This window comes from Salmo salar, chromosome 24 (assembly GCF_965601325.2).
Source record: "Salmo salar chromosome 24, fSalSal1, whole genome shotgun sequence".
Lineage (NCBI taxonomy): Eukaryota > Metazoa > Chordata > Actinopteri > Salmoniformes > Salmonidae > Salmo > Salmo salar.
Window position 1 is genome coordinate 18,230,978 of NC_138314.1, and position 24,226 is coordinate 18,255,203.

Sequence of the window (24,226 nt, forward strand, 5' to 3'; positions counted from 1 at the left end):
TCAAGGGTGGACATCAACCACGCTCAAGGTCCTAAACGATATCATAACCGCCATCGATAAAAGACCGCTGTCTTCATCTACCTGGTCAAGGCTTTCGACTCTGTCAATCACCGCATTCTTATCGGCAGACTCAATAGCCTTGGCTTCTCAAATGACTGCCTCGCCTGGTTCACCAACTACTTCTCAGATAGAGTTCAGTGTGTCAAATCGGAGGGCCTGTTGTCCGGACCTCTGGCAGTTTCTATGGGAGTGCCACAGGGTTTAATTCTCGGGCCGACTCTTTTCTCTGTATATATCAATGATGTCGCTCTTGCTGCTGGTGACTCTCTGATCCACCTCTACGCAGACGACACCATTCTCTATACTTCTGGCCCTTCTTTGGACACTGTGTTAACTAACCTCCAGACGAGGTACAACATACAACACTCCTTCAGTGGCCTCCAACTGCTCTTAAATGCAAGTAAAACTAAGTGCATGCTCTTCAACCGATCGCTGTCCGCACCCGCCCGCCCAACTAGCATCCCTACTCTGGATGGTTCTGACTGACGGTTCTACTGTGGACAACTACAAATACCTAGGTGTCTGGTTAGACTGTAAACTCTCCTTCCAGACTCACATTAAGCATCTCCAATCCAAAATTAAATCTAGAATCGGCTTCCTATTTCGCAACAAAGCCACCTTCACTCATGCTGCCAAACATACCCTCGTAAAACTGACTATCCTACCGATCCTTGACTTCGGCGATGTCATTTACAAAAGCCTCCAACACTCTACTCAGCAAATTGGATGTAGTCTATCACAGTGCCATCCGTTTTGTCACCAAAGCCCCATATACTACCCAGTACCAACCACTGCGACCTGTATGCTCTCGTTGGCTGGCCCTCGCTACATATTCATCGCCAAACCCATTGGCTCCAGGTCATCTATAAGTCTATGCTAGGTAAAGCCCCGCCTTATCTCAGCTCACTGGTCACCATAGCAACACCCACCCGTAGCACGCGCTCCAGCAGGTATATTTCACTGGTCACCCCCAAAGCCAACACTTTCTTTGGCCGCCTTTCCTTCTAGTTCTCTGCTGCCAATGACTGGAATGAATTGAAAAAAATCACTGAAGCTGGAGTCTTATATCTCCCTCTCTAACTTTAAGCATAAGCTGTCAGAGCAGCTTACCGATGGCTGTGTACAGGTACAGTGAATCTGTAAATAGCACAGCCGACTACCTCATCCCCATATTGTTACTTATCCTCTTGCTCTTTTGCACCCCAGTATCTCTACTTGCACATCATCATCTGCACATCTATTACTCCAGTGTTAATGCTAAATTATAATTATTTCTCCTCCATGGCCTATTTATTGCCTTACCTCCCTACTCTTCTACATTTGCACACACTGTACATAGATTTTTCTATTGTGTTATTGACTGTGCATTTGTTTATATGTAACTCTGTGTTTTTGTTTTTGTCGTACTGCTTTGCTTTATCTTGGCCAGGTCGCAGTTGTAAATCAGAACTTGTTCTCAAGTGGTCTACCTGGTTAAATAAAGGTGAAATAGAATTAAATATATATATATATATATATATATACAGTGCCTTCGGAAAGAATTCAGACCCCTTGACGTTTTCCAGATTTTGTTGTGACAGACAACCTTATTCTAAAATTGATTAAATAAATAACAATTTCTCAGCAATCTACACACAATACCTGTCACGGTTGTCGTCTGGGAAGGACCAAAACGCAGCAGGTTGTATACTCATCTTCTTTTAATAGGTGAAAGAAGGAAAACCAAACAAACACGTATACAAAAATAACAACAATGATGAACGACGAAAAAGACAGTCTTGTCAGGCAAATGACAGCTAAACAAGAAACAACCTCCCACAAATTACAAACACACCCTAATATATAGGACTCTCAATCAAAGGCAACTAGACAACACCTGCCTTCAATTGAGAGTCCACACCCCAATTAACTAAACATAGACACAGACTAACTAGAAAGAACATAGAAATAGACTAACATAGAGCAGTGACCAAAAAACCCCGGAATACATAAATCAACTACCCTCTACATAATACACACACCCCGAACCACATAAACCAAATACCCTCTGCCATGTCCTGACCAAACTACAATAACAAATAACCCTTATACTGGTCAGGACGTGACAGTACCCCCCCCCCCCCCCCCCCAAAGGTGCAGACCCCGGACGCACCTCATAAATAAACAACAACAAAAACAAAACAACAACAAAAAATCCCCCTAAACTAAAGGGAGGGAAGGGAGGGTGGCTGGCAGACTCACCCGGTTCCGGGTCGCAGGCAGACTCACCCGGTTCCGGGTCGCAGGCAGACTCCCCCCGGTTCCGGGTCGCAGGCAGACTCCCTTGGTTCCGGGTCCCAGGCAGGCTCCCTCGGTTCCGGGTCGCAGGCAGACCCCTCTGGTTCCAGGTCGCAGGCAGTCTCCCTCGGTTCCGGACTAGACACTGTTGTCGGATACTCTAGACTGCACACTGTTGCCGGATACTCTGGACTGCACACTGTTGCCGGATACTCTGGACTGCACACTGTTGCCGGATACTCTGGACTGCACACTGTTGCCGGATACTCTGGACTGCACACTGTTGCCGGATACTCTGGACTGCACACTGTTGCCGGATACTCTGGACTGCACACTGTTGCCGGATACTCTGGACTGCACACTGTTGCCGGGCTCTTGAGGCTGGGCCGACGCACTGGAAGCCTGGTGCGTGGGGCTGGTAGAGGTGGTACCAGCCTGGGAACACGCACCTCAGGGCTAGTGTGGGGAGCGGGAACAGGCCGAGTCGGACTGGGTTGACGCACTGGAAGCCTGATGCGTGGTGCTGGTACTGGAGGTATCAGCCTGGGAACACGCACCTCAGGGCTAGTGCGGGGAGCGGGAACAGGCCGAGTCGGACGTGGTTGACGCACTGGACCGTAGAGGCGTACTGGCGGTCTCGAGCGCAGAACTGGCATCGCTCTTACTGGCTGGATGCCCACTACCCCCTGGCAAATGCGGGGCGCTGGTATAGCGTGTACCGGCCTAAAAATACTTGGCCTCGCCACAGTACCCATTACCCCGAAGCACGGGACCTGTCCATTCACTGGTTGCCCAGAAAAGGTACGGGGATTTGGCCTGGGGCTCAAACCTCGCCCAGCCAAACTACCCATATGCCCCCCCCCAAAAAAAATCTTGGGGCTGCCTCTCGGGCTTAAACGCCAGTCGTGTTCCTCGGTAGCGTTCCCGGTCCTTACCCGACTTCCTCCATGGGCCCTCTCCGGCCAGAATCTGCTCCCATGTCCATTTCTCCCGTTGGTCCAACTTAAATTCCCTTTGCTCCTCAAAGTTCACCTGTTGCTCCTTCCTCCGCTGCTTGGTCCGGATTTGGTGGGAGGTTCTGTCACGGTTGTCGTCTGGGAAGGACCAAAACGCAGCGGGTTGTATACTCATCATCTTTTAATAGGTGAAAGAAGGAAAACCAAACAAACACGTATACAAAAATAACAACAATGATGAACAACGAAAAAGACAGTCTTGTCAGGCAAATGACAGCTAAACAAGAAACAACCTCCCACAAATTACAAACACACCCTAATATATAGGACTCTCAATCAAAGGCAACTAGACAACACCTGCCTTCAATTGAGAGTCCACACCCCAATTAACTAAACATAGACACAGACTAACTAGAAAGAACATAGAAATAGACTAACATAGAGCAGTGACCAAAAAACCCCGGAATACATAAATCAACTACCCTCTACATAATACACACACCCCGAACCACATAAACCAAATACCCTCTGCCACATCCTGACCAAACTACAATAACAAATAACCCTTATACTGGTCAGGACGTGACAATACCCCATATGGACGAAGCAAAATCAGGTTTTTATGCATTTTGCAAATGCATTAATAATTAAAAACAGAAATACCTTATTTACATATTATTGAGACCCTTTGCTATGAGACTCGAAATTGAGCTCAGGTGCATCCTGTTTCCATTGATCATCTTTGAGATGTTTCTACAACTTGATTGGACTCCACCTGTGGTAAATTCAATTGATTGGATATGATTTGGAAATGCACACACCTTTCTATATACGTTCCCACAGTTGACAGTGCATGTCAGAGCAAAAACCAAGCCATGAGGATGAAGGAATTATCCGTTGAGCTCCAAGACAGGTTTATGTCGAGGCACAGATCTGGGGAAGGGTACCAAAAAATGTCTGCAGCATTGAAGGTCACCAAGAACCCAGGGGCCTCCATCATTCTTAAATGGAAGAAGTTTGGAACCACCAAGACTCTTCCTAGAGCTGGCCGCCCAGCCAAACTGAGAAATCGGGGGGAAAGGGCCTTGGTCAGGGAGGTGACCGAGAACCCACTGGTCACTCTGACAGAGCTCTAGAGTTCCTCTGTGGAGATGGGAGAACCTTCCAGAAGGACAACCATCTCTGCAGCACTCCACCAATCAGGCCTTTATGGTAGTGGCCAGACGGAAGCCACTCCTTAGTAAAAGGCACATGACAGCCTGCTTAGAGTTTGCCAAAAGACACCTAAAAACTCTCAGACCATGAGAAACAAGATTCTCTGGTCTGATAAAACCAAGATTGAACTCTTTGGTCTGAATGCCTAGCATCACATATGGAGGAAACCTGGCTCCATCCCTACAGTGAAGCACGGTGGTGGCAGCATCATGCTGTGGGGATGTTTTTCAGCAGCAGGGTGTCACGTCCTGACCCTAGTAAGATGTCATTTTCTATAGTAGAGTAGGTCAGGGTGTGACAGTGGGTGTTTTTGGGTTGTTCTATGTTTTCTATTTCTATGTTTAAGTTCTAGTTTTTCTATTTCTATGTTGGGATTGTTTGGGTTGATCTCTAATTGGAGGCACCTGATCCTCGTTGCCCCTGATTAGAGATCCTATTTAAGTAGGGGTTTTTCTTCCTGTGTTTTGTGGGTAGTTGTTTTCTGTTTAGTGTATGTCACCTGACGGAACTGTTGTCCGTCGGTTTGTTGTTTTGTTTAAGTATATTCATTAAAAGTAAATATGAGCACTCTACACGCTGCGCCTTGGTCCCCTTTATATGACCCGCATTACGGAACTATCCACCATGATTGGATCAAGCGCCGTGCCCGGGCAGAAATGGACACCTAGTCACATCAGGAGTGGATTGAGAGGAGAGACTAGACTTGGGGCCAGGTAATCGAGCGATATCGGAGCCTACCTGGGAAGAACAAGAGGCAGCCCCCAAAACATTTTGGAGCATGTGCTTGCCTCTCGCACTCTCTCTCCAGTGCAAATCCATAGCACAGTACATCCTGTGCCTGCTCCTTGCGCTCTCCCTCCAGTGCGCATCCATAACCCAGTACGGCCGGTGCCTGCTTTGAGCACTCGGTCCTCAGTGTGTCTCCCCAGTCCGGTGAGACCGGTTCCTGCTCCTCATACAAAGCCTCCAGTGATAATCGATGGTCCAACGCCTGTAGAGATAATCCATGGCACTAAGCCTCTAGTGATGATCCATGGTCCGGAGACTGTAGGGATATTCCATGGCACAAAGCCTGAAGAGGTAATCCATGGCCCGGAACCTGAATAAGTAATCCTTAGCAAAAAGCCTGGAGGGCTTATAAATGGTCCGGAGCCTGTAGGGATAAACCATGGCACGAAGCCTGTAGGAATAATCCATGGCCCGGTACCTGTACAGATAATCCATGGTAAGAAGCCTCCAGTGATGATCCTTGGCGCGGAACCTGTAGAGATGATCCATGGCATGGAGCCAGCAGCAACGGTCACTAGTCCGGAACCTATTATGACGCTCCCCAGTCCCGAGCCTCCAGCGGCGGTCCGCAGCCCGGAGTCTCCAACGGCGGTCCGCAGCCCGGAGTCTCCAGCGGCGGTCCGCAGCCCGGAGTCTCCAGCGGCGGTCCGCAGCCCGGAGTCTCCAGCGGCGGTCCGCAGCCCGGAGTCTCCAGCGGCGGTCCGCAGCCCGGAGTCTTCAGCGGCGGCCCGCAGCCCGGAGTCTCCAGCGGCAGCCCGGAGTCTCCAGCGGTGGCCCGCAACCCGGAGCCTCCAGCGGCGGCCCGCAGCCCGGAACCTCCAGCAGCGGCCCGCAGCCTGGAACCTCCAGCAATGATCTACAGTCCGGTTCCTTCGACGACGATCCACCGTTAGGTGGTAATAAAGCAGAAGGCACTGTGTATATACAGTACCAGTCAAAAGTTTGGTCCCACCTACTCAGATTCTTCAAAGTAGCCACCCTTTGCCTTGATGACAGCTTTGCGCACGGTTGGCATTCTCTCAACCAGCTTCATGAGGTAGTCACCTGGAATGCATTATCATTAGAGTTACCAGCCTCAGAAATTGCAGCCCAAATAGATGCTTCACAGAGTTCAAGTAACAGTCATATCTTCACTCTAATGAACTTATGAACTGTTCAGAGGAGACTGCGTGAATCAGGCCTTCATGGTCGAATTGCTGCAAAGAAACGACTACTAAAGGACACCAATAAGAAGAAGAGACTTGCTTCGACCAAGAAACCACGAGCAATGGACATTAGACCGGTGGAAATCTGTCCTTTGGTCTGATGTGTCCAAATTTGAGTTTTTGGTTACAACCCTGTGTCTTTGTGAGACGCAGAGTAGGTGAACGGATGATCTCTGCATGTGTAGTTCCCACTGAAGCATGGAGGAGTAGGTGTGATGGTGTGGGGGTGCTTTGCTGGTGACACTGTTATTTATTTAGAATTCGAGGCACACTTAACCAACATGGCTACCACAGCATTCTGCAGCGATACGCCATGCCATCTGGTTTGCGCTTAGTGGGACTATCATTCGTTTTTCAACAGGACAATGACCCAAAACACACCTCCAGGCTGTGTAAGGGCTATTTGACCAAGAAGGAGAGTGATGGAATTCTGCATCAGATGACCTGGCCTCCCCAATCAACCAACCTCAACCCAATTGAGATGGTTTGGGATGAGTTGGACCTCAGAGTGAAGGAAAAGCAGCCAACAAGTTGTAATGGGGTGAGTGACTGGTTGTCAGGAAGTCAGGCGCAGGAGAGCAGAGATGGGTGATAACAGGAGAACTTTAATATACACCCTGGCCCAAAGGCACAGGCGAGGCAGCACAAAACACAACCACGGTAGCATGAACCGGATTAAACAAAACAAACAAACCTAGGTTTGAAACAAACCTAGCGCAAGCCAGCCTGTGGCGTAACACCCTACACAAAGAACAATTCCACACACAGACATGGGGGAAACAGAGGGTAATATACATTTAGTCTGATGAGGGAATGTGAACCAGGTGTGCGGGAAAACAAGACAAAACAAATGGAAAATGAAAGGTGGAGCGGCGATGGCTAGAAAGAAGACCGGTGACGCCGAACGCCGCCTGAACAAGGAGAGGGACCGACTTCGGCGGAAGTCGTGACACAAGTGCTCAGCATATGTGGGAACTCCTTCAAGATGATTGGATAAGCATTCCAGGTGACTACCTCATGAAGCTGGTTGAGAGAATGCCAAGAGTGTTCAAAGCTATCATCAAGGCAAAGGGTGGCTACTTTGAAGAATCTAAAATCTATAATGTCTTATGATTCGTTTTTTGGGTTACTACATGATTCCAAATAGTTATTTCATAGTTTTGATGTCTTCACTATTATTCTACAGAATATATATTATTTTACACTAATACAATTGCTCTATTTTCATGTCATCTGACCATAGCACCAGTTCCAATCCAAGTGCCAATGCCATTTAGCAAACTCCAGGCGTTTACATTTGTTGGAGGACATGAAAATAGAGCTCTTTGGCCACGCACACCAGTAAGGAAATAAGGATGCGCAAGCAGAAAAGAACCGAATACTATTACCTACTGTAAAATATAGTGGTTTATCTTTAATTTTATGGGGCTATTTTGCAACCACTGGTCCTGGGGCCCTTGTTAATGTTTATGGCAGTATGAACTTTACCCAGTACCTAGATAAAAACCTGGTTGCCTCTGCCAGTAGGCTGAAACTTGTCCGCAAGTGGATCGTCCAGCAAGACAATAACCCCAAGCACACATCAAAATCTACAAATCAATTATTAATTGACCACAAAATCAGCATTTTGCAATGGCCATCTCAGTCTCTGGACTTCAACCCCTTTGAAAACCTGTGGTTTGAATTGAAGTGGGTAGTCCAAAAGCGCAGACAATGGATATCAAGGGTCTGAAAATATTATTTATGGAGGAATGGTCTGAGATCCCTTCCAATGTGTTCTCCAATCTCATAAAACATGTTAGAAAAAGGTTCAGTGCCGTTATCCTTGCAAGGTGAGGTATGGAAAGGTATTGAAAACAGGGGTGCCAATAATTTTGACCCCCATCTTTTTGAGAAAAAAAATATTACTTGTTAAACAAAATACATTTTTCTGAGCAATTGTATTAGTATAAAATAATATGATTACCTTTTTTTTTGCGTTCAATAAAGCACAGTATTTGTATTATTAATTTTTTCAGTATTTTTTGCTCATCTTTATCAAGGGTGGCAATAATTTGGGACCTGACTGTATTTCTCTTGTTGCCACATGAACCCTTCCCTACAGGTACATCCTGTTTGATGGGGATGTGGATGCTCTGTGGGTGGAGAACATGAACTCAGTAATGGATGATAACAAGCTGCTCACCCTGGCCAATGGAGAGAGAATACGCCTGCAGAACCACTGTGCTATGCTATTTGAGGTTTGTCACTAATATCACTATAGTCTCTTCAGACCACACCTTACTTGCACAGTTGTTAAAGGAATAGTGTACCCAAATTACAAAATTACACACGTTTGTGGCTCAAATCCCATTCAAGTCATGGGACCCATGTTAGCATTTTTCGCACATCATGTTCAAATCATCTATAAGTGACTTTGTTGAGCTTCACAATCAATTTTAGATACTTGTGAAAAATTTGGACGTGATGCGCGAAAAAAAATGATATCGGTCCCATGACTTGAAGGGGATTTGTGCCACGAATTCTAAAATGTTAGCATGTGGAAACTAAATAAAAGCATGAATTTTTGTCATACCTTGTCCATAGACTGCTTACAGGGTAAGGAAGTCAATGTGTCATTTTGTAATTTGGGTGAACTGTCACTTGAAGAATTTCTCAATGCGAATCGTAAATACATTTGTCCATCATGTGTTGTAGGTTGGAGATCTGCAGTATGCCTCTCCTGCTACAGTTTCTCGCTGTGGGATGGTGTTTGTGGACCCCAAAAATCTTCGCTATACTCCCTACTGGCAGAAATGGGTCAGCAACAGACCTCCAAAGGTAAGGAACATGACACAGTAAAATGCATAAAGGTTTTATCCTTTCAGCTTTATAAAAATTGATGTTGAAATGTCTCATCTTGCATTTGCTTGTCTTTTCCTGGACAGGAACAACCACACCTGGAGAAGCTGTTTGTAAAGTACGTGCCCAGCACTATCGACATGATAGTGGAGGGTATTGTTGACGGCAAACAGGTGGAGAAACTGAAGACCATCGTCCCTCAGACTGATCTCAACATGGTTGGTACAGCTTGGCCTTCTCGTGTGTTATAACATGAGTGTTATAACATGTTCCTAATTATATTTACCCAAATGTAATCTCATGAACAGAATCAGAATTTCCTGCAACAAAATCAGTTTCTGTATCACCTACCTAAGATTGGATCCAGCAAACTTCTTACTCTACATTTCTAGTTCCATAGTCCATTTTCATGATGTGTCTGTCTGTCTGTCTGTCTGTCTGTCTGTCTGTCTGTCTGTCTGTCTGTCTGTCTGTCTGTCTGTCTGTCTGTCTGTCTGTCTGTCTGTCTGTCTGTCTGTCTGTCTGTCTGTCTGTCTGTCTGTCTGTCTGTCTGTCTGTCGTGTCCAGGTGATGCAGTTGTCCATGATGCTAGATGCCCTGCTGGAGACAGAGGTCTATGATGCTGATGTTCTGGAGTGTTTCTTCCTGGAGGCGCTGTATTGCTCTCTGGGGGCATGCCTACTGGACAACAGACGGGCCAAATTTGATGACTTTGTAAAGAAACTGTCCAGCTTGACCACTGGTCATGATGAGAAGGCTCTTGCTGGACCTGGAGAGATTCCAGGTGAGAGAGGCACTGTCCAAGCCAAGGGTCAAATAGTCATACTTCAATCTGTATTCAGCTATTAGATACCCAAAACTACAAGTTATTCATAAAATGAATGGTTGGGATGTCCGTCCACAGGTTACCTGCCAACTCTGTACGATTTCCATTTTGATGGGACCAAGAAGAAGTGGGTTACCTGGAGCTCCCTGGTCACCAAATATGTTCACAGCCCTGATGTGAAGTTCATCGATATCCTGGGTAAAGCATCAATGCATGTGTGCTCAGCAAAAAACAAATAAATAAATCATCCACTAGATTCCTACAGATACCACATGTACCCTTTTTTCCAACCTCACTTTCATTTTCCAACCTCCCCTCTTTCTCCTTCCTCTCTCTCCATCTATTTCTCTCAATCTCTATCTCCATCTCTCTCTCTCTTACAGTCCCTACTGTGGACACCACGCGAGCCAGTTGGCTACTGGAGCAGATGGTGAAGATCAAGAGGCCTGTAGTTCTGGTGGGAGAGTCTGGCACCTCCAAGACAGCCACTACTCAGAATTTCCTGAAGAACCTCAACATGGACACTACTGTGAGTTTACAACAGGATGTCACAGAGACACAGACAGAGCCCATGACACTGAAATGACAACCTATTCCCTATATAGTGCACTACTTTTGACCAGGGCCCATTTAGGACACACACCATGTGTATTAACTATGTTTAATGTTGCTTCTTTGTGTCTCCAGATGATGCTGACCATTAACTTCTCATCACGGACCACCTCCATGGACCTCCAGAGGAACCTTGAGGCCAGCGTGGAGAAGAGGACAAAGGAGATATACGGCCCTCCAATGGGTAAAAGACTGCTGGTCTTTATGGATGACCTCAACATGCCCAGGGTAGGTACCTGCCTGCACTTCTCTAGCTCCCCATCACCCTCTCTTCCATCCCTCAACCTTCATCCTTTACATGTGTGTCTGTGTTAATGTAGGTTAGCGTGTTTGTTTGTCTCGTTGATTGTATGTTGGTATGTCATTGTACCTGTTGTCACGGTTGTTGGGATAGACGGACCAAGGCGCAGCGTGATTCGAGTTCCACATCTTTTATTTGTGAAACTTAAACAAAACAATAAACAAACAACGACCGTGAAGTAACAGAGCGCGCATCAGCACTCAACAAAACAATATCCCACAACCCAGGTGGGAACAATGGAGAACTTAAGTATGATCCCCAATTAGAGACAACGAACATCTGCTGCCTCTAATTGGGAACCATACCAAGAGCACCAACAAAGAAATGAAAAGACTAGAACACCCCCTAGTCACGCCCTAACCTACAACACCATAGAGAACCAAGGGCTGTCTATGGTCAGGGCGTGACACCTGTGTCCTATCAGGTGGATGATTATGGGACCCAGCAGCCCATTGCCCTGCTGAAGCTGCTGTTGGACCGAGGAGGCATGTATGACAGAGGGAAGGAGCTGAACTACAAAGTTCTGAAGGACCTAGGCTTCATCGCAGCCATGGGCAAGGCAGGAGGTGGGAGGAACGAGGTGGACACCCGCTTCATCTCCCTCTTTAGTGTCTTCAACATCCCCTTCCCAGACGAGGACTCCCTCCATCTTATCTACTCCTCCATCCTCAAGGGACACACCATGGTGAGACGCACTGTCACACGTTTTAAGATGCAGCTGTTACCACCAAAAACAGCATTACCACACATGAATTATTGTATGAAATGACTTGATTGAACTCTAACCATTTAAACCGTAGCCGTTTGAGGAGTGCATCCAGAAGATGTGTGACAAGCTGACTATCTGCACTCTGGAGCTGTACAAGAACATCATCAAAGACCTGCCGCCCACGCCATCCAAGTTCCACTACATCTTCAACCTCAGGGACCTGTCCAGAGTCTACAACGGCCTGGTCCTCACCAACGCTGAGAGGTCTTAAACATTACCCTCGGTTGAATCTAAATAACATGTGTTAAGAAGATGTTGCTAACACCTAGAAGCTCATGTTAAGTGTTGTCATGTTTAGTCTCTGAGCGTTTCTCTTCTGTAGGTTTCTGACGGTCACCCAGTTTGTGCGTGTGTGGAGGAACGAGTGCCTGAGGGTGTTCCATGACAGGCTCATCAATGAAATAGACAAAGCCCTGGTACGTTCATCTGCATGGTTCTGTTCTGCTTAATCATGAAAAATGTATTAATGACTTTACAGTAACTTCCTCTTACTATATTGTACTTGTTTTCCATTCTCATCTGTCCCCTGTCTTGTTGTCTCTCAGGTCCAGGGCCATATAAAGAACCTGATAGATGAGCACTTTAAGTCAGACTTGGAGTCTGCCATGAGGGACCCCATCCTGTTTGGTGACTACAGAACTGCCCTCAACGAGTCTGAGCCACGCGTCTATGAGGACATACAGGACTATGACGCTTCCAAAGCCTTGTTCCAGGTACTCAGAAGTTGGGATGATGACTTTCAAACGTGTGTTTGATTTTTACATTTATAATTGCCCCTTGTCACCTGTACTAGGCAAAATTGAACGGCACCCTTTTTTCAATATGTTCAAAATATCACAACTTTACTGTTTGCCCAGTCTCAAGCCTTTGTCTCGTTGCTAACCTGTCAATGCTCTGTAGGAGATCCTGGAGGAGTACAATGAGAACAAGACCAAGATGAAACTGGTTCTGTTTGACGACGCCCTGGAGCACCTGACAAGAGTGCACCGCATCATCAGGATGGACCGCGGCCACGCCCTGCTGGTGGGGGTTGGCGGCTCCGGGAAGCAGTCCCTTACCAAGCTGGCCGCATTCACCGCAGGCTGCGAGGTCAGCCAGACACATCTCTGCGTCCCAACTGGCACCCTATTCCCTATATAGTGTACTACTTTTGCTCTGGACAAAAGTAGTGCACTATATAGGGAATAGAGTGCCAGTTGAGACACATCCATCATCTGCTACTGCTCATATGGGAGGAGGCCTTTAATTTGAGACACCAGAAAGATACCTTCTTATATGGACTGTTGTTTGCCTCTCCAGGTGTTTGAGATTACACTGAGCAGAGGCTACTCAGAGACCAACCTCCGTGAGGACCTGAAGATCCTGTATCTGAAGCTGGGCATTGAGGACAAGAAGACGGTTTTCCTCTTCACTGATGCCCACGTGGCTGAGGAGGGCTTCCTGGAACTCATCAACAATATGCTCACCTCGGGTAAAAACTTGAGCATACACCATCCCAAATGCCACCCTATTCCCTAGATAATGCACTACTTTGGACCAGATTCTGCAGTCAGACTAACCCTCTGTGTGTGCAGGCATGGTCCCTGCTCTGTTCCCAGATGATGAGAAAGAGATGGTGCTGAACCAGCTCCGTGATGAGGCCATGAAGATGGGCTCTGGCCCATCCAAGGAGAGCGTGTGGCAGTACTTTGTCAACAAGAGTGCCAACAACCTGCACATTGTCCTGGGAATGTCCCCTGTGGGAGACACCCTGAGGACACGCTGCAGGAACTTCCCAGGTACACAACCCTTCACTACCATTCACTTGGCTTTGTCTACTGTCTGAAGAGTTTATGTTATTGCTCCTTGTCTCATTTATGTCACAGGGCTGGTGAACAACACTGGTATTGACTGGTTCCTGCCCTGGCCTCCTCAGGCTCTGCATGCTGTGGCTCAGTCTTTCCTGGGTATGGAATCACAGATTCACACTTCCACCACCACTACAATGTACTAAAATTGTACAATCGATACATTTATCACTGACTCTGATTAGGGTGTTTATACAAGCTTTATAGTGGTGCAACTGAACCCATCAATGTCATGCCACAGGTGAGAGTCCGATGATCCCTGAGAGGCACTCGGCAGCCGTAATTGCTCACGTGTGTATGGTGCACGGCTCGGTGGGTGACTACAGCAAGATGTTCCTGCAGAAGCTCAGACGCAGCAACTACGTCACCCCCAAGAACTACCTGGACTTCATCAGCACCTACGCCAACCTCCTGGAGGACAAGGACCAATACATCCTGGGTAACAGGGAGCACAGAGTGGGAGAAATATCAAGCCTAATGAAAGAGCCTTGGTTTCCCTGCTACTGCTGTGCTGTATTGCACTGGTATTTGTGTTTTTTTTGTGTGTGTGCCTGCGTGTGAGAGATAGTAAAGTTGTCTCCCTCTGTCCCTCGCGTGGTGTCCCAGCTCAGTGTAAGCGTCTGGAGGGTGGTCTGGATAAGCTGAAGGAGGCCAGTGTGCAGCTGGCTGAGCTCAACATCAAGCTGGCAGAGCAGAAGGTGGTTCTAGCAGAGAAATCCTCTGCCTGTGAGATCCTACTGCAGGAGATCGCCACCAACACCACCGTGGGTCAGTGCAGTCAACACAGCATTAGGCTGAGTTCCAAATGTAACCCTTTCCATATACCCTATTCCCTATTTAGTGCATTACTTATGACCAGGGCTCATACCGTAATGCACTATATAGGGAATCTGGTGCCATTTGGGAAGAGCCTTAAGACACGTTCGCTGTACCCATACCGTGTTAATCATAGCCCACAGGGCAGCACAAGAAAACATAACTCTCCTTCTTGTGTAGCTGAGGAGAAGAAGAAGCTGGCGGAGGACAAAGCCAAGGAGATTGAGGAGCAGAACAAGGTGATCGCTGTGGAGAAGAGGGATGCTGAGAGCTCATTGGCTGAGGCCCTGCCTGCTCTGGAGGCAGCCCGCATCGCCCTGCAGAGCCTGGACAAGTCTGACGTCACTGAGATCAGGTGCCCCTCCCTGCCTTCCCCCCTCTGTGCTCCACTGCACCCACCTGGTTGGTTCTGTGTCCCACAAGTTAAACAGAGGTGTGTCACAAATGGCACCCTATTCACTATATAGTGCACTACTTTTGACTCTGCACTATATAGGGAATAGAGTGTAATTTGGGAGGCACCCATAATGTAGTGGTTACACTCATCAGACAGATCAGACAGTCTGGGCCAGGAGTCAGCAGTCTGGTTCTGATGGAGTGTCACGTTGTCATCTGGCCCCTTCCCCGGCCCTTGGCTCCCTGGAAAATAGGAAAATGTTGTCATAGGAAAATTACAGATGGTGATTTTGGGAAATGTCTTATGTTGATTAATGGAACAAGTTACTCAGTGGCTTTAAAGCTTACACAGAGCAGACCTCCAGGAGCAGGACTGAACTGAACACACCTGGTCCAAACCACTAACCTCATAGATAGAGAAGGCAGCTTTGGTTAGACACAAATCAATAAAAACATATAACAAAAAACACAAATCAAATACGTCATTCCCACACTTCAAAAACATTCACTGGGAATAGGTTTCGAGTTTTTAATCCATCTGTTGAAGGAGGATGTAAGTATGAACCTAGTGTGACCTATGCTTTTTTACGTGATCCTTATCCTAATTCATAGAAAACTCAATTTCAACACTCCAAAGAAAATACAGTGCCTTGACATTTTCCACATTTTGTTATTACAAGGTGGGATTAAAATGGATTTAATTATCATTTTTTGTCAACGATCTACACAAAATACTCACTGTCAATATGATAAGATTTGTAAAAAAAATGAAATAGGAAAAATAAAACACTAATATATCTTAATGACACTAATATACAGTTGAAGTCAGTTTACATACACTTAGGTTGGAGTCATTAAAACTCTTTTTTTCAAATACTCCATAAATTTCTTGTTCACAAACTATAGTTTTGGCAAGTCAGTTAGGACATCTACTTTGTGTATGACACAAGTAATTTTTCCAACAATTGTTTACAGACAGATTATTTCACTTATAATTCACGGTATCACAATTCCAGTGGGTCAGAAGTTTACATACACTAAGTTGACTGTGCCTTTAAACAGCTTTGAACATTCCAGAAAATGATGTCATGGCTTTAGAAGCTTCTGATAGGCTAATTGACATCATATAAGTCAATTGGAGGTGTACCTGTGGATGTATTTCAAGGCCTACCTTCAAACTCAGTGCCTCTTTGCTTGACATCATGGGGAAATCAGCCAAGACCTCGGAAAGAAAATTGTAGACCTCCACAAGTCTGGTTCATCCTTGGGAGCAATTTCCAAACGCCTGAAGGTACCACATTCATCTGTACAAACAATAGTAAGCAAGTATAAACACCATGGGACCACGCAGCCGTCATACCGCTCAGGAACGAGACGCGTTCTGTCTCCTAGAGATGAACGTACTTTGATGCGAAAAGTGCAAATCAATCCCAGAACAACAGCAAAGGACCTTGTGAAGATGCTGGAGGAAACAGGTACAAAAGTATCTATATCCACAGTAAAACAAGTCCTATATCGACATAACCTGAAATGCCGCTCAGCAAGGAAGAAGCCACTGCTCCAAAACCGGCATAAAAAATCCAGACTACGGTTTGCAACTGCACATGGGGACAAAGATTGTGCTTTTTGGAGAAATGTCCACAAAAATAGAACTGTTTGGCCATAATGACCATCATTATGTTTGGAGGAAAAAGAGGGAAGCTTGCAAGCTGAAGAACACCATCCCAACCGGGAAGCATGGGGGTGGCAGCATCATGTTGTGGGGGTGCTTTGCTGCAGGAGGGACTGGTGCACTTCACAAAATAGATGGCATCATGAGGAAGGAAAATTATGTGGATATATTGAAGCAACATCTCAAGACATCAGTCAGGAAGTTAAAGCTTGGTCGCAAATGGGTCTTCCAAATGGACAATGACCCCAAGCATACTTCCAAAGTTGTGGCAAAATGGCTTAAGGACAACAAAATCAAGGTATTGGACAATTGGAGTGGCCATCACAATGCCCTGACCTCAATCCTGTAGAAAATTTGTGGGCAGAACTGAAAAAAACATGTGCGAGCAAGGGAGCCTACAAACCTGACTCAATTACACCAGCTCTGTCAGGAGGAATGGGCCAAAATTCACCCAACTTATTGTGGGAAGCTTGTGGAAGGCTACCCGAAGCGTTTAACCCAAGTTAAACAATTTAAAGGCAATGCTACCAAATACTAATTGAGTGTTTGTAAATTTCTGACCCACTGGGAATGTGATGAAAGAAATAAAAGCTGAAATAAATCTTTCTCTCTACTATTATTCTGACATTTCACATTTTTTAAATAAAGTGGTGATCCTAACTGACCTAAAACAGGGAATATTTACTAGGATTAAATGTCAGTAATTGTGAAAAAACTGAGTTTGAATGTATTTGGCTAAGGTGTATGTAAACTTCAGACTTCAACTGTATCTTGATGTTAGAATCACCTTTGGCAGGAATTACAGCTGTGAGTCTTTCTGGGTAAGTCTCAAAGAGCTTTGCACACCTGGATTGTACAATAAATCAAATCAAATCAAATGTATTTATATAGCCCTTCGTACATCAGCTGATATCTCAAAGTGCTGTACAGAAACCCAGCCTAAAACCCCAAATAGCAAGCAATGCATGTGAAAGAAGCACGGTGGCTAGGAAAAACTCCCTAGGAAAAACTCCCTAGAAAGGCCAAAAACCTAGGAAGAAACCTAGAGAGGAACCAGGCTATGAGGGGTGGCCAGTCCTCTTCTGGCTGTGCCGGGTGGATATTATAACAGAACATGGTCAAGATGTTAAAATGTTCATAAATGACCAGCATGGTCAAATAATAATAATCATAGTAGTTGTCGAGGGTGCAACAAGCACGTCCGGTGAACAGGTCAGGGTTCCATAGCCGCAGGCAGAACAGTTGAAACTGGAGCAGCAGCACGGCCAGGTGGACTGGGAACAGCAAGGAGTCATCATGCCAGGTAGTCCTGAGGCATGGTCCTAGGGCTCAGGTCCTCCGAGAGAAAGAAAGAAAGAGAGAATTAGAGAGAGCATATTTAAATTCACACAGGACACCGGATAAGACAAGAGAAATACTCCAGATGTAACAGACTGGCCCTAGCCCCCCGACACATAAACTACTGCAGCATAAATACTGGAGGCTGAGACAGGAGGGATCAGAAGACACTGTGGCCCCATCCGATGATACCCCTGGACAGGGCCAAACAGGCAGGATATAACCCCACCCACTTTGCCAAAGCACAGCCCCCACACCACTAGAGGGATGTCTCCAACCACCAACTTACCGTCCTAAGTCAAGGCCGAGTATAGCCCACAAAGATCTCCGCCACGGCACAACCCAATAATATTGTCACATTATTATTTAAAACATTCGTCAAGCTCTGTCAAGTTGGTTGATCCTTACTAGACAGCTATTTTCTAGTCTTAACATAGATTTTTGAGCAAATTTAGGTCAAAACTGTAACTAGACCACTCAGGAGCATTCAATGTTGTTTTGGTAAGCAACTCCAGTGTATATTTTTCCTAGTGTTTTAGGTTATTGTCCTGCTGAAGGTGAATTTGTCTCCCAGTGTCTGTTGGAAAGTAGACTGAACCAGTTTTCCTTTCGGATTTTGCTTAGCTAGCTCTAATCTGTTTATTTTTATCCTAAAAAAACGTCCTAGTCCTTGCCGATGACAAGCATACCCATAACATGATGCAGCCACCATCATGCTTGAAAATATGAAGAGTGGTACTCAGTGTTGTGTTGGATTTGCGCCTAACATAATGCTTTGTATTTAGCACAAAAAGTTCATTTTTGTTGCCACATTTTTTGAAGTTTTACTTTAGTGTCTTATTGCAAACAGGATGCATGTTTTGGAATACTTTTATTCTGTACAGGCTTCCTTCTTTTCACACTGTCATTTAGGTTAGTATTGTGGAGTAACTACAATATTGTTGATCCATCCTCTTTTTTCTCCTATCACAGCCATTAAACTCTGTAACTGTTTTATAGTCACCATTGCCTCATGGTGAAATCTCTGAGTGGTTTTCGTTCCTCTCCGGCAACTGAGTTAGGAAGGATGCATGTATCTTTGTAGTGACTGGGTGTATTGATACACCATCCAAAGTGTAATTACAAACATCACCGTGCTCAAAGGGATATTCAATGTCTGCTTTTTTTATATTTACCCATCTACCAATAGGTGCCCTTCTTTGCGAGGCACTGGAAAATCTCCCTGGTCTTTGTGGTTGAATCTGTGTTTGAAATTCACTGCTTGACTGAGGGACCTTACAGATAATTGTATGTGTGAGGTACAGAGATGAGGTAGTCATTCAGAAATCATGTTAAACACATTTGAACTCCTGAACTTATTTAGGCTTGCCATAACAAAGGGGTTGAATGCTTATTGACTCGAGACATTTCTGCTTTTCATTTTTTATTAATTTGTAAACATTTCTAAAAACATAACTCCACTTTGACATTATGGGGTTTTGTGTGTAGGCCAGTGACACAAAATCTCAATGAAATATTTTTTTAATTCAGGCTGTAACACCACAAAATGTGTTAAAAGTCAAGGCGTGTTAATACTTTCTGAAGACACTGTAAATCCTGTTTTACAGATCTTGCAGTGCTGTGTCGAGACACTGTATATTTCCCCCTTGGAGAGGTGTAGGATTTGCCAATGGATAGAAACGAAACAAATATTTTCTGGTTTAGATTGTTTTCCCGCTTGACTCCTTTAAAGCAGCAATTCATACTTGGTGGAACTGCCACGTCCATTTGTGATATTACAACAACAAAGAAGTTATTTCAGACAACGAAAACAGTTTTTCTTCCCTCAGACATCATTACGTGTGTGATTTTTTTCTAAATTACCATGATGCCAGATGTTCCTCTCCTCTTTTTCATCAACAAAAGAAAATAATAACCAAGGCGCTACGTCATACAGTGGCGCTGTTCCACCTTATGCGGATTCCAGCTTTAACAAAAGTTGTTGCCCTGGAGCTCCATTCATGTCCATTGATAATTTTTTTCCTGTGCCTGTCTCTTTGGTTGTGCTTCTGTCCGCTCGTCTGGCGCGTCAACCCTTACAGATCATTTGCCAAGCCGCCCAAACAGGTGCAGGTGGTGTGTGAGTGCATCCTGGTGATGCGAGGCCAGAAGGAGATCAGCTGGAAGTCAGCCAAGAGCATGATGTCAGAGGGCAACTTCCTGCGCGCATTGATGGAGATGGACTGTGATGCCATCAACCCCAGCCAGGTCAAGACTGTCAGAGGTAGGTAGGCCACTTCTGTTCTGTGGTTTTCACGCCAAAACAGGACAACAATATGTCTAACTTTATCCGTAATGCAACTTGAATATGCAGTATGAGCCCTCAAATAGCAAATACATGGATATATGTAACTGCCAAAATAAAGGAAACACCATCATAAAGTGTCTTAATAGAGTGTTGTGCCACCATGAGCCGCCAGAACAGCTTCAATGCTCCTTGGCGTAAATTCTACAAGTGTCTGGAACTCTGTTGGAAGGATGCGTGCACCATTGTTCCACAAGAAATAATTTGGTGTTTGTGGTGGAGGAAAATACTGTCTCAGGCGCGGCTCCAGAATCTCCCATAAGTGTTCAATTGGGTTTAGATCGGGTGAGTGGTACTGAGACACACACACACTTTAAATCCTCTATGCTCCTTTGAGACCTCTCTGGCTCTTTCTAGCCATGGTAGCCAAACTCATGGGCAACTGGGCATATGTATAGATGACCCTAAGCGTGATGGGATGTTAATTGCTTAGTTAACTCAGGAACCACACCTGTGTGGAAACACCTGATTTCAATATACTTTGTATGCCTCATTTACTCAAGTGTTTTCTTTATTTTGGCAGTTACCTGTATATGTTCACTCTATTGCCCTGTGTTTCTCCTGGCCAGGCTTCTTGAAGAACCTGAACACCAGCTTTGAGGAGATGCAGGCCATCAGTAAGGCTGGCTCTGGGATGCTCAAGTTTGTGGAGGCTGTCATGGGCTACTGTGATGTCGCCAGGGAGATCAAGCCCAAGAGAGAGAAGGTAACGTGATCCAGGCAATGTGATAAAGATAGTATAAACAGTGTAAATTACTTTGATCGGCACAGGGGAAGTGCCATAGTCATGGATCTCTTTTGTTTATGTTATAGTCATAACACTATCCAGCATATGGCCCATGCCAGTTAAATGGCACCAGCCTTTAAGAATGAGCAGTGTTGTGTTAGTGGCGTTTCAACCCCCCTGGCTGTCTGATGCAGGTGGCGCGCCTAGAGAAGAACTTCTTCCAGAGCAAGCGTGAGCTGGAGCGTATTCAGAACGAGCTGGGGACCATCCAGAGGGAGCTGGGGGCGCTGGGGGACAAGTACAGTGCTGCCATGGGGGAGAAGCAGCTGCTGCAGGAGGAGGCTGAGGTCATGGAGAGGAGGCTGATCGCTGCTGACAAACTCATTTCAGGCCTGGGCTCGGAGAATGAGCGGTGAGGACAGCACGGTGGAGTGCATATACACACAGACTCAGCATAACTTACAGCCAGTTGAAGGCTGTGGACCATATTTGAATCAACGTTGTTTCCATGTCATTTCACCCAACTTTTAACCTAAATCCAATGACATGGTGAAATGTTTTGTTGAATTCACATTAGTTGACAACTCAACCAAATGTAAACCAAAACTAGACGTTGAAATGACGTCTGTGCCCTACCGTCTCTGTATCTGTCTCTTCCTCCTCTTCTCGTCTTCCTCTCCTTCTTCCTCTTCCCAGATGGACAGATGACCTGGAGGAGTTGAAGCAGCGTCGTGTGCGTCTCCTAGGCGACTGCCTGATCTGTGCTGCGTTCCTGAGCTACGAGGGGGCATTCAGCTGGGACTTCAGGAATGAGATGGTGTTTGACGTGTGGGAGAAGGATGTGTTGGAGAGAGGCATCCCTCTCAGCCAGCCCTTCAGAGTGGAGAGTCTACTGACCGACGAGGTGGAGATCAGCAGGTCAGAGACTGTACGTGTGTGTTGGTGTGTGTAAGTGTGTGTGTGCGTACATGCATTTGTGAGTGCGTTTTTTTTTTATGCGTGTGTTTCCGTCCCTGTGTGAGAGGAAGAGAGAGAGTAAAGGTGTCTGTGTTGTAGATGGGGGTCAGAGGGCCTTCCTCCAGATGAGCTGTCAGTCCAGAACGGGATTCTGACCACCAGGGCCAGCCGCTTCCCCATGTGTATCGACCCCCAACAGCAAGCCCTCAACTGGATCAAAAAGAAGGAGGAGAAGTTCAACCTCAAGGTACGGCTAACTTTATCAGCTGACTTCACAGGATCTAACTATTATTCTTTTACATTTGCAAATTACTGGAAGTCATTTACTGGATGTTATTCTTATACTGTATGTGATTGACCTCTTCCATAGATCTCTTCGTTCAACGACCCAGACTTCTTGAAGCAGCTGGAGATGGCCATCAAGTATGGCTTTCCCTTCCTGTTCCAAGACGTGGATGAGTACATCGACCCTGTGATCGACAACGTCCTGGAGAAGAACGTGAAAGGAGCCGAGGGCCGGCAGGTTATAACGCTGGGGGACAAGGAGGTGGACTACGACCCCAACTTCAAACTCTACCTCAACACCAAACTGTCCAACCCTAAGTACTCTCCCTCTGTGTTCGGGAAGGCCATGGTCATCAACTACACTGGTGAGACGTCTCTGTATGTCAGCACGCCTGTGTCTACACTGTATGTGGTGTGAGTGTGTGGGGTAACAGATTGTGTGCGTGTGCCTGTGTGCGTGCGTGTGTGTGTCTCTCTCAGTGACGCTGAAGGGTCTGGAGGACCAGCTGCTGAGTGTGATCGTGGGCTTTGAGCGTAAGGAGCTGGAGGAGCAGCGGGAGAGACTTATCCAGGAGACCAGTGAGAACAAGAAGCTGCTGAAAGACCTGGAGGACTCTCTGCTGAGGGAACTGGCCACTTCCACAGGCAACATGCTGGATAACGTGGAGCTGGTCCACACTCTGGAGGAGACCAAGTCCAAGGCTAGCGAGGTTTGTCTGGAGACAGGATACACTCACTCTCAAGGGGAAGACATCAGAGAGCATGAGGCCTGGGCTCTCTTAATGCTTTGTCTGTGTTTTCTGATGTAACTCCCCAGGTGTTTGAGAAGCTGAAGCTGGCAGAGAAGACATCAACAGACATTGATAAGCTGCGAGATGGCTACCGTCCCGCTGCCAAGCGCGGTGCCATCCTGTTCTTTGTGCTGGCGGAGATGGCCCTGGTGAACAGCATGTACCAGTACTCTCTGGCCTCCTATCTGGAGGTTTTTGACTTCTCCCTGCGCAAGTCCCTGCCTGACTCCATCCTGCCCAAGAGGCTGAAGAACATCATGGACACCTTGACATACAATGTCTACAACTATGGATGCACAGGTGAGGTGACAGGGTGTTCAGGAATGGTCAAACCTGGACTTTTGTGGGAACAGTTATGTGATAGCTGGGATTGATATGAAACGTGTGTGTGTGTGTGTGTGTGTGTGTGTGTGTGTGTGTGTGTGTGTGTGTGTGTGTGTGTGTGTGTGTGTGTGTGTGTGTGTGTGTGTGTGTGTGTGTGTGTGTGTGTGTGTGTGTGTGTGTGTGTGTGTGTGTGTGTGTGTGTGTGACTCAGGTCTGTTTGAGAGACACAAGCTGCTGTTCTCCTTCAATTTGACAATAAAGATTGGGCAGCCAGAGGGGAGGGCTCCCCAGGAGGAGCTGGACTTCTTCCTCAAGGGTGAGAGACATATGATGTAATCTACCATACACTCACATAAACACAGCACACCAACTTGGAGACGCATAACTCACGTACTGTGCTCACGTACTGTTCTCTCTGTGCTCCTCAATCCAGGCAACCTGTCCCTGGAGATGAGCACGAGGAAGAAGCCGTGTCCCTGGCTTCCAGGCCAGGGCTGGGAGGACATCATACGACTGGCTGAGCTCTTCCCTGCTGAGTTTGGCTCCCTACCAGATGACGTGGAGAAGAACCTGCCAGAGTGGAAGACTGTGAGTAACACCATCCAATCTTGTGACCTTGTGATGCACTGAATATGTTCCTATGTCCTCTGTAGAATGGTTCATTGTTAACCCTCCTTTCTGTTGTCATCTCAGTGGTATGACCTGGATGGGCCGGAGCAGGCTCTCTTCCCCATGAAGTATAAAGACAACCTGACTGCCTTCCAGAAGCTGCTGTTGCTGCGCTGCTTCCGCCTGGACAGAGTCTACCGGGCTGTCACTGACTATGTCACCATCACCATGGGAGAGAAGTAATAGCCCGTTCTCCTACTTGTAAACAA

At 46.3% G+C, this 24,226-nt stretch overlaps 1 protein-coding gene across 1 annotated transcript in view; it reads left to right on the plus strand.

The window, feature by feature from the left end:
- The window catches only part of dnah10 (dynein axonemal heavy chain 10), a 61,152-nt gene that overhangs the window by 30,376 nt on the left and 6,550 nt on the right, over positions 1-24,226 (plus strand). The window contains exons 40-68 of the mRNA XM_082968542.1: positions 8,607-8,742; positions 9,200-9,322; positions 9,430-9,561; positions 9,911-10,127; positions 10,248-10,367; positions 10,553-10,698; positions 10,857-11,009; positions 11,507-11,767; positions 11,883-12,055; positions 12,174-12,267; positions 12,397-12,564; positions 12,752-12,940; positions 13,151-13,322; positions 13,426-13,629; positions 13,717-13,797; positions 13,940-14,137; positions 14,305-14,466; positions 14,695-14,869; positions 20,002-20,183; positions 20,834-20,970; positions 21,186-21,403; positions 21,688-21,909; positions 22,048-22,195; positions 22,319-22,598; positions 22,714-22,943; positions 23,051-23,324; positions 23,560-23,664; positions 23,782-23,936; positions 24,042-24,196. Of these exons, the coding sequence (XP_082824668.1) occupies positions 8,607-8,742; positions 9,200-9,322; positions 9,430-9,561; positions 9,911-10,127; positions 10,248-10,367; positions 10,553-10,698; positions 10,857-11,009; positions 11,507-11,767; positions 11,883-12,055; positions 12,174-12,267; positions 12,397-12,564; positions 12,752-12,940; positions 13,151-13,322; positions 13,426-13,629; positions 13,717-13,797; positions 13,940-14,137; positions 14,305-14,466; positions 14,695-14,869; positions 20,002-20,183; positions 20,834-20,970; positions 21,186-21,403; positions 21,688-21,909; positions 22,048-22,195; positions 22,319-22,598; positions 22,714-22,943; positions 23,051-23,324; positions 23,560-23,664; positions 23,782-23,936; positions 24,042-24,196 (5,010 nt within the window). The remainder of the gene's footprint in view (positions 1-8,606; positions 8,743-9,199; positions 9,323-9,429; positions 9,562-9,910; positions 10,128-10,247; positions 10,368-10,552; positions 10,699-10,856; positions 11,010-11,506; positions 11,768-11,882; positions 12,056-12,173; positions 12,268-12,396; positions 12,565-12,751; positions 12,941-13,150; positions 13,323-13,425; positions 13,630-13,716; positions 13,798-13,939; positions 14,138-14,304; positions 14,467-14,694; positions 14,870-20,001; positions 20,184-20,833; positions 20,971-21,185; positions 21,404-21,687; positions 21,910-22,047; positions 22,196-22,318; positions 22,599-22,713; positions 22,944-23,050; positions 23,325-23,559; positions 23,665-23,781; positions 23,937-24,041; positions 24,197-24,226) is intronic.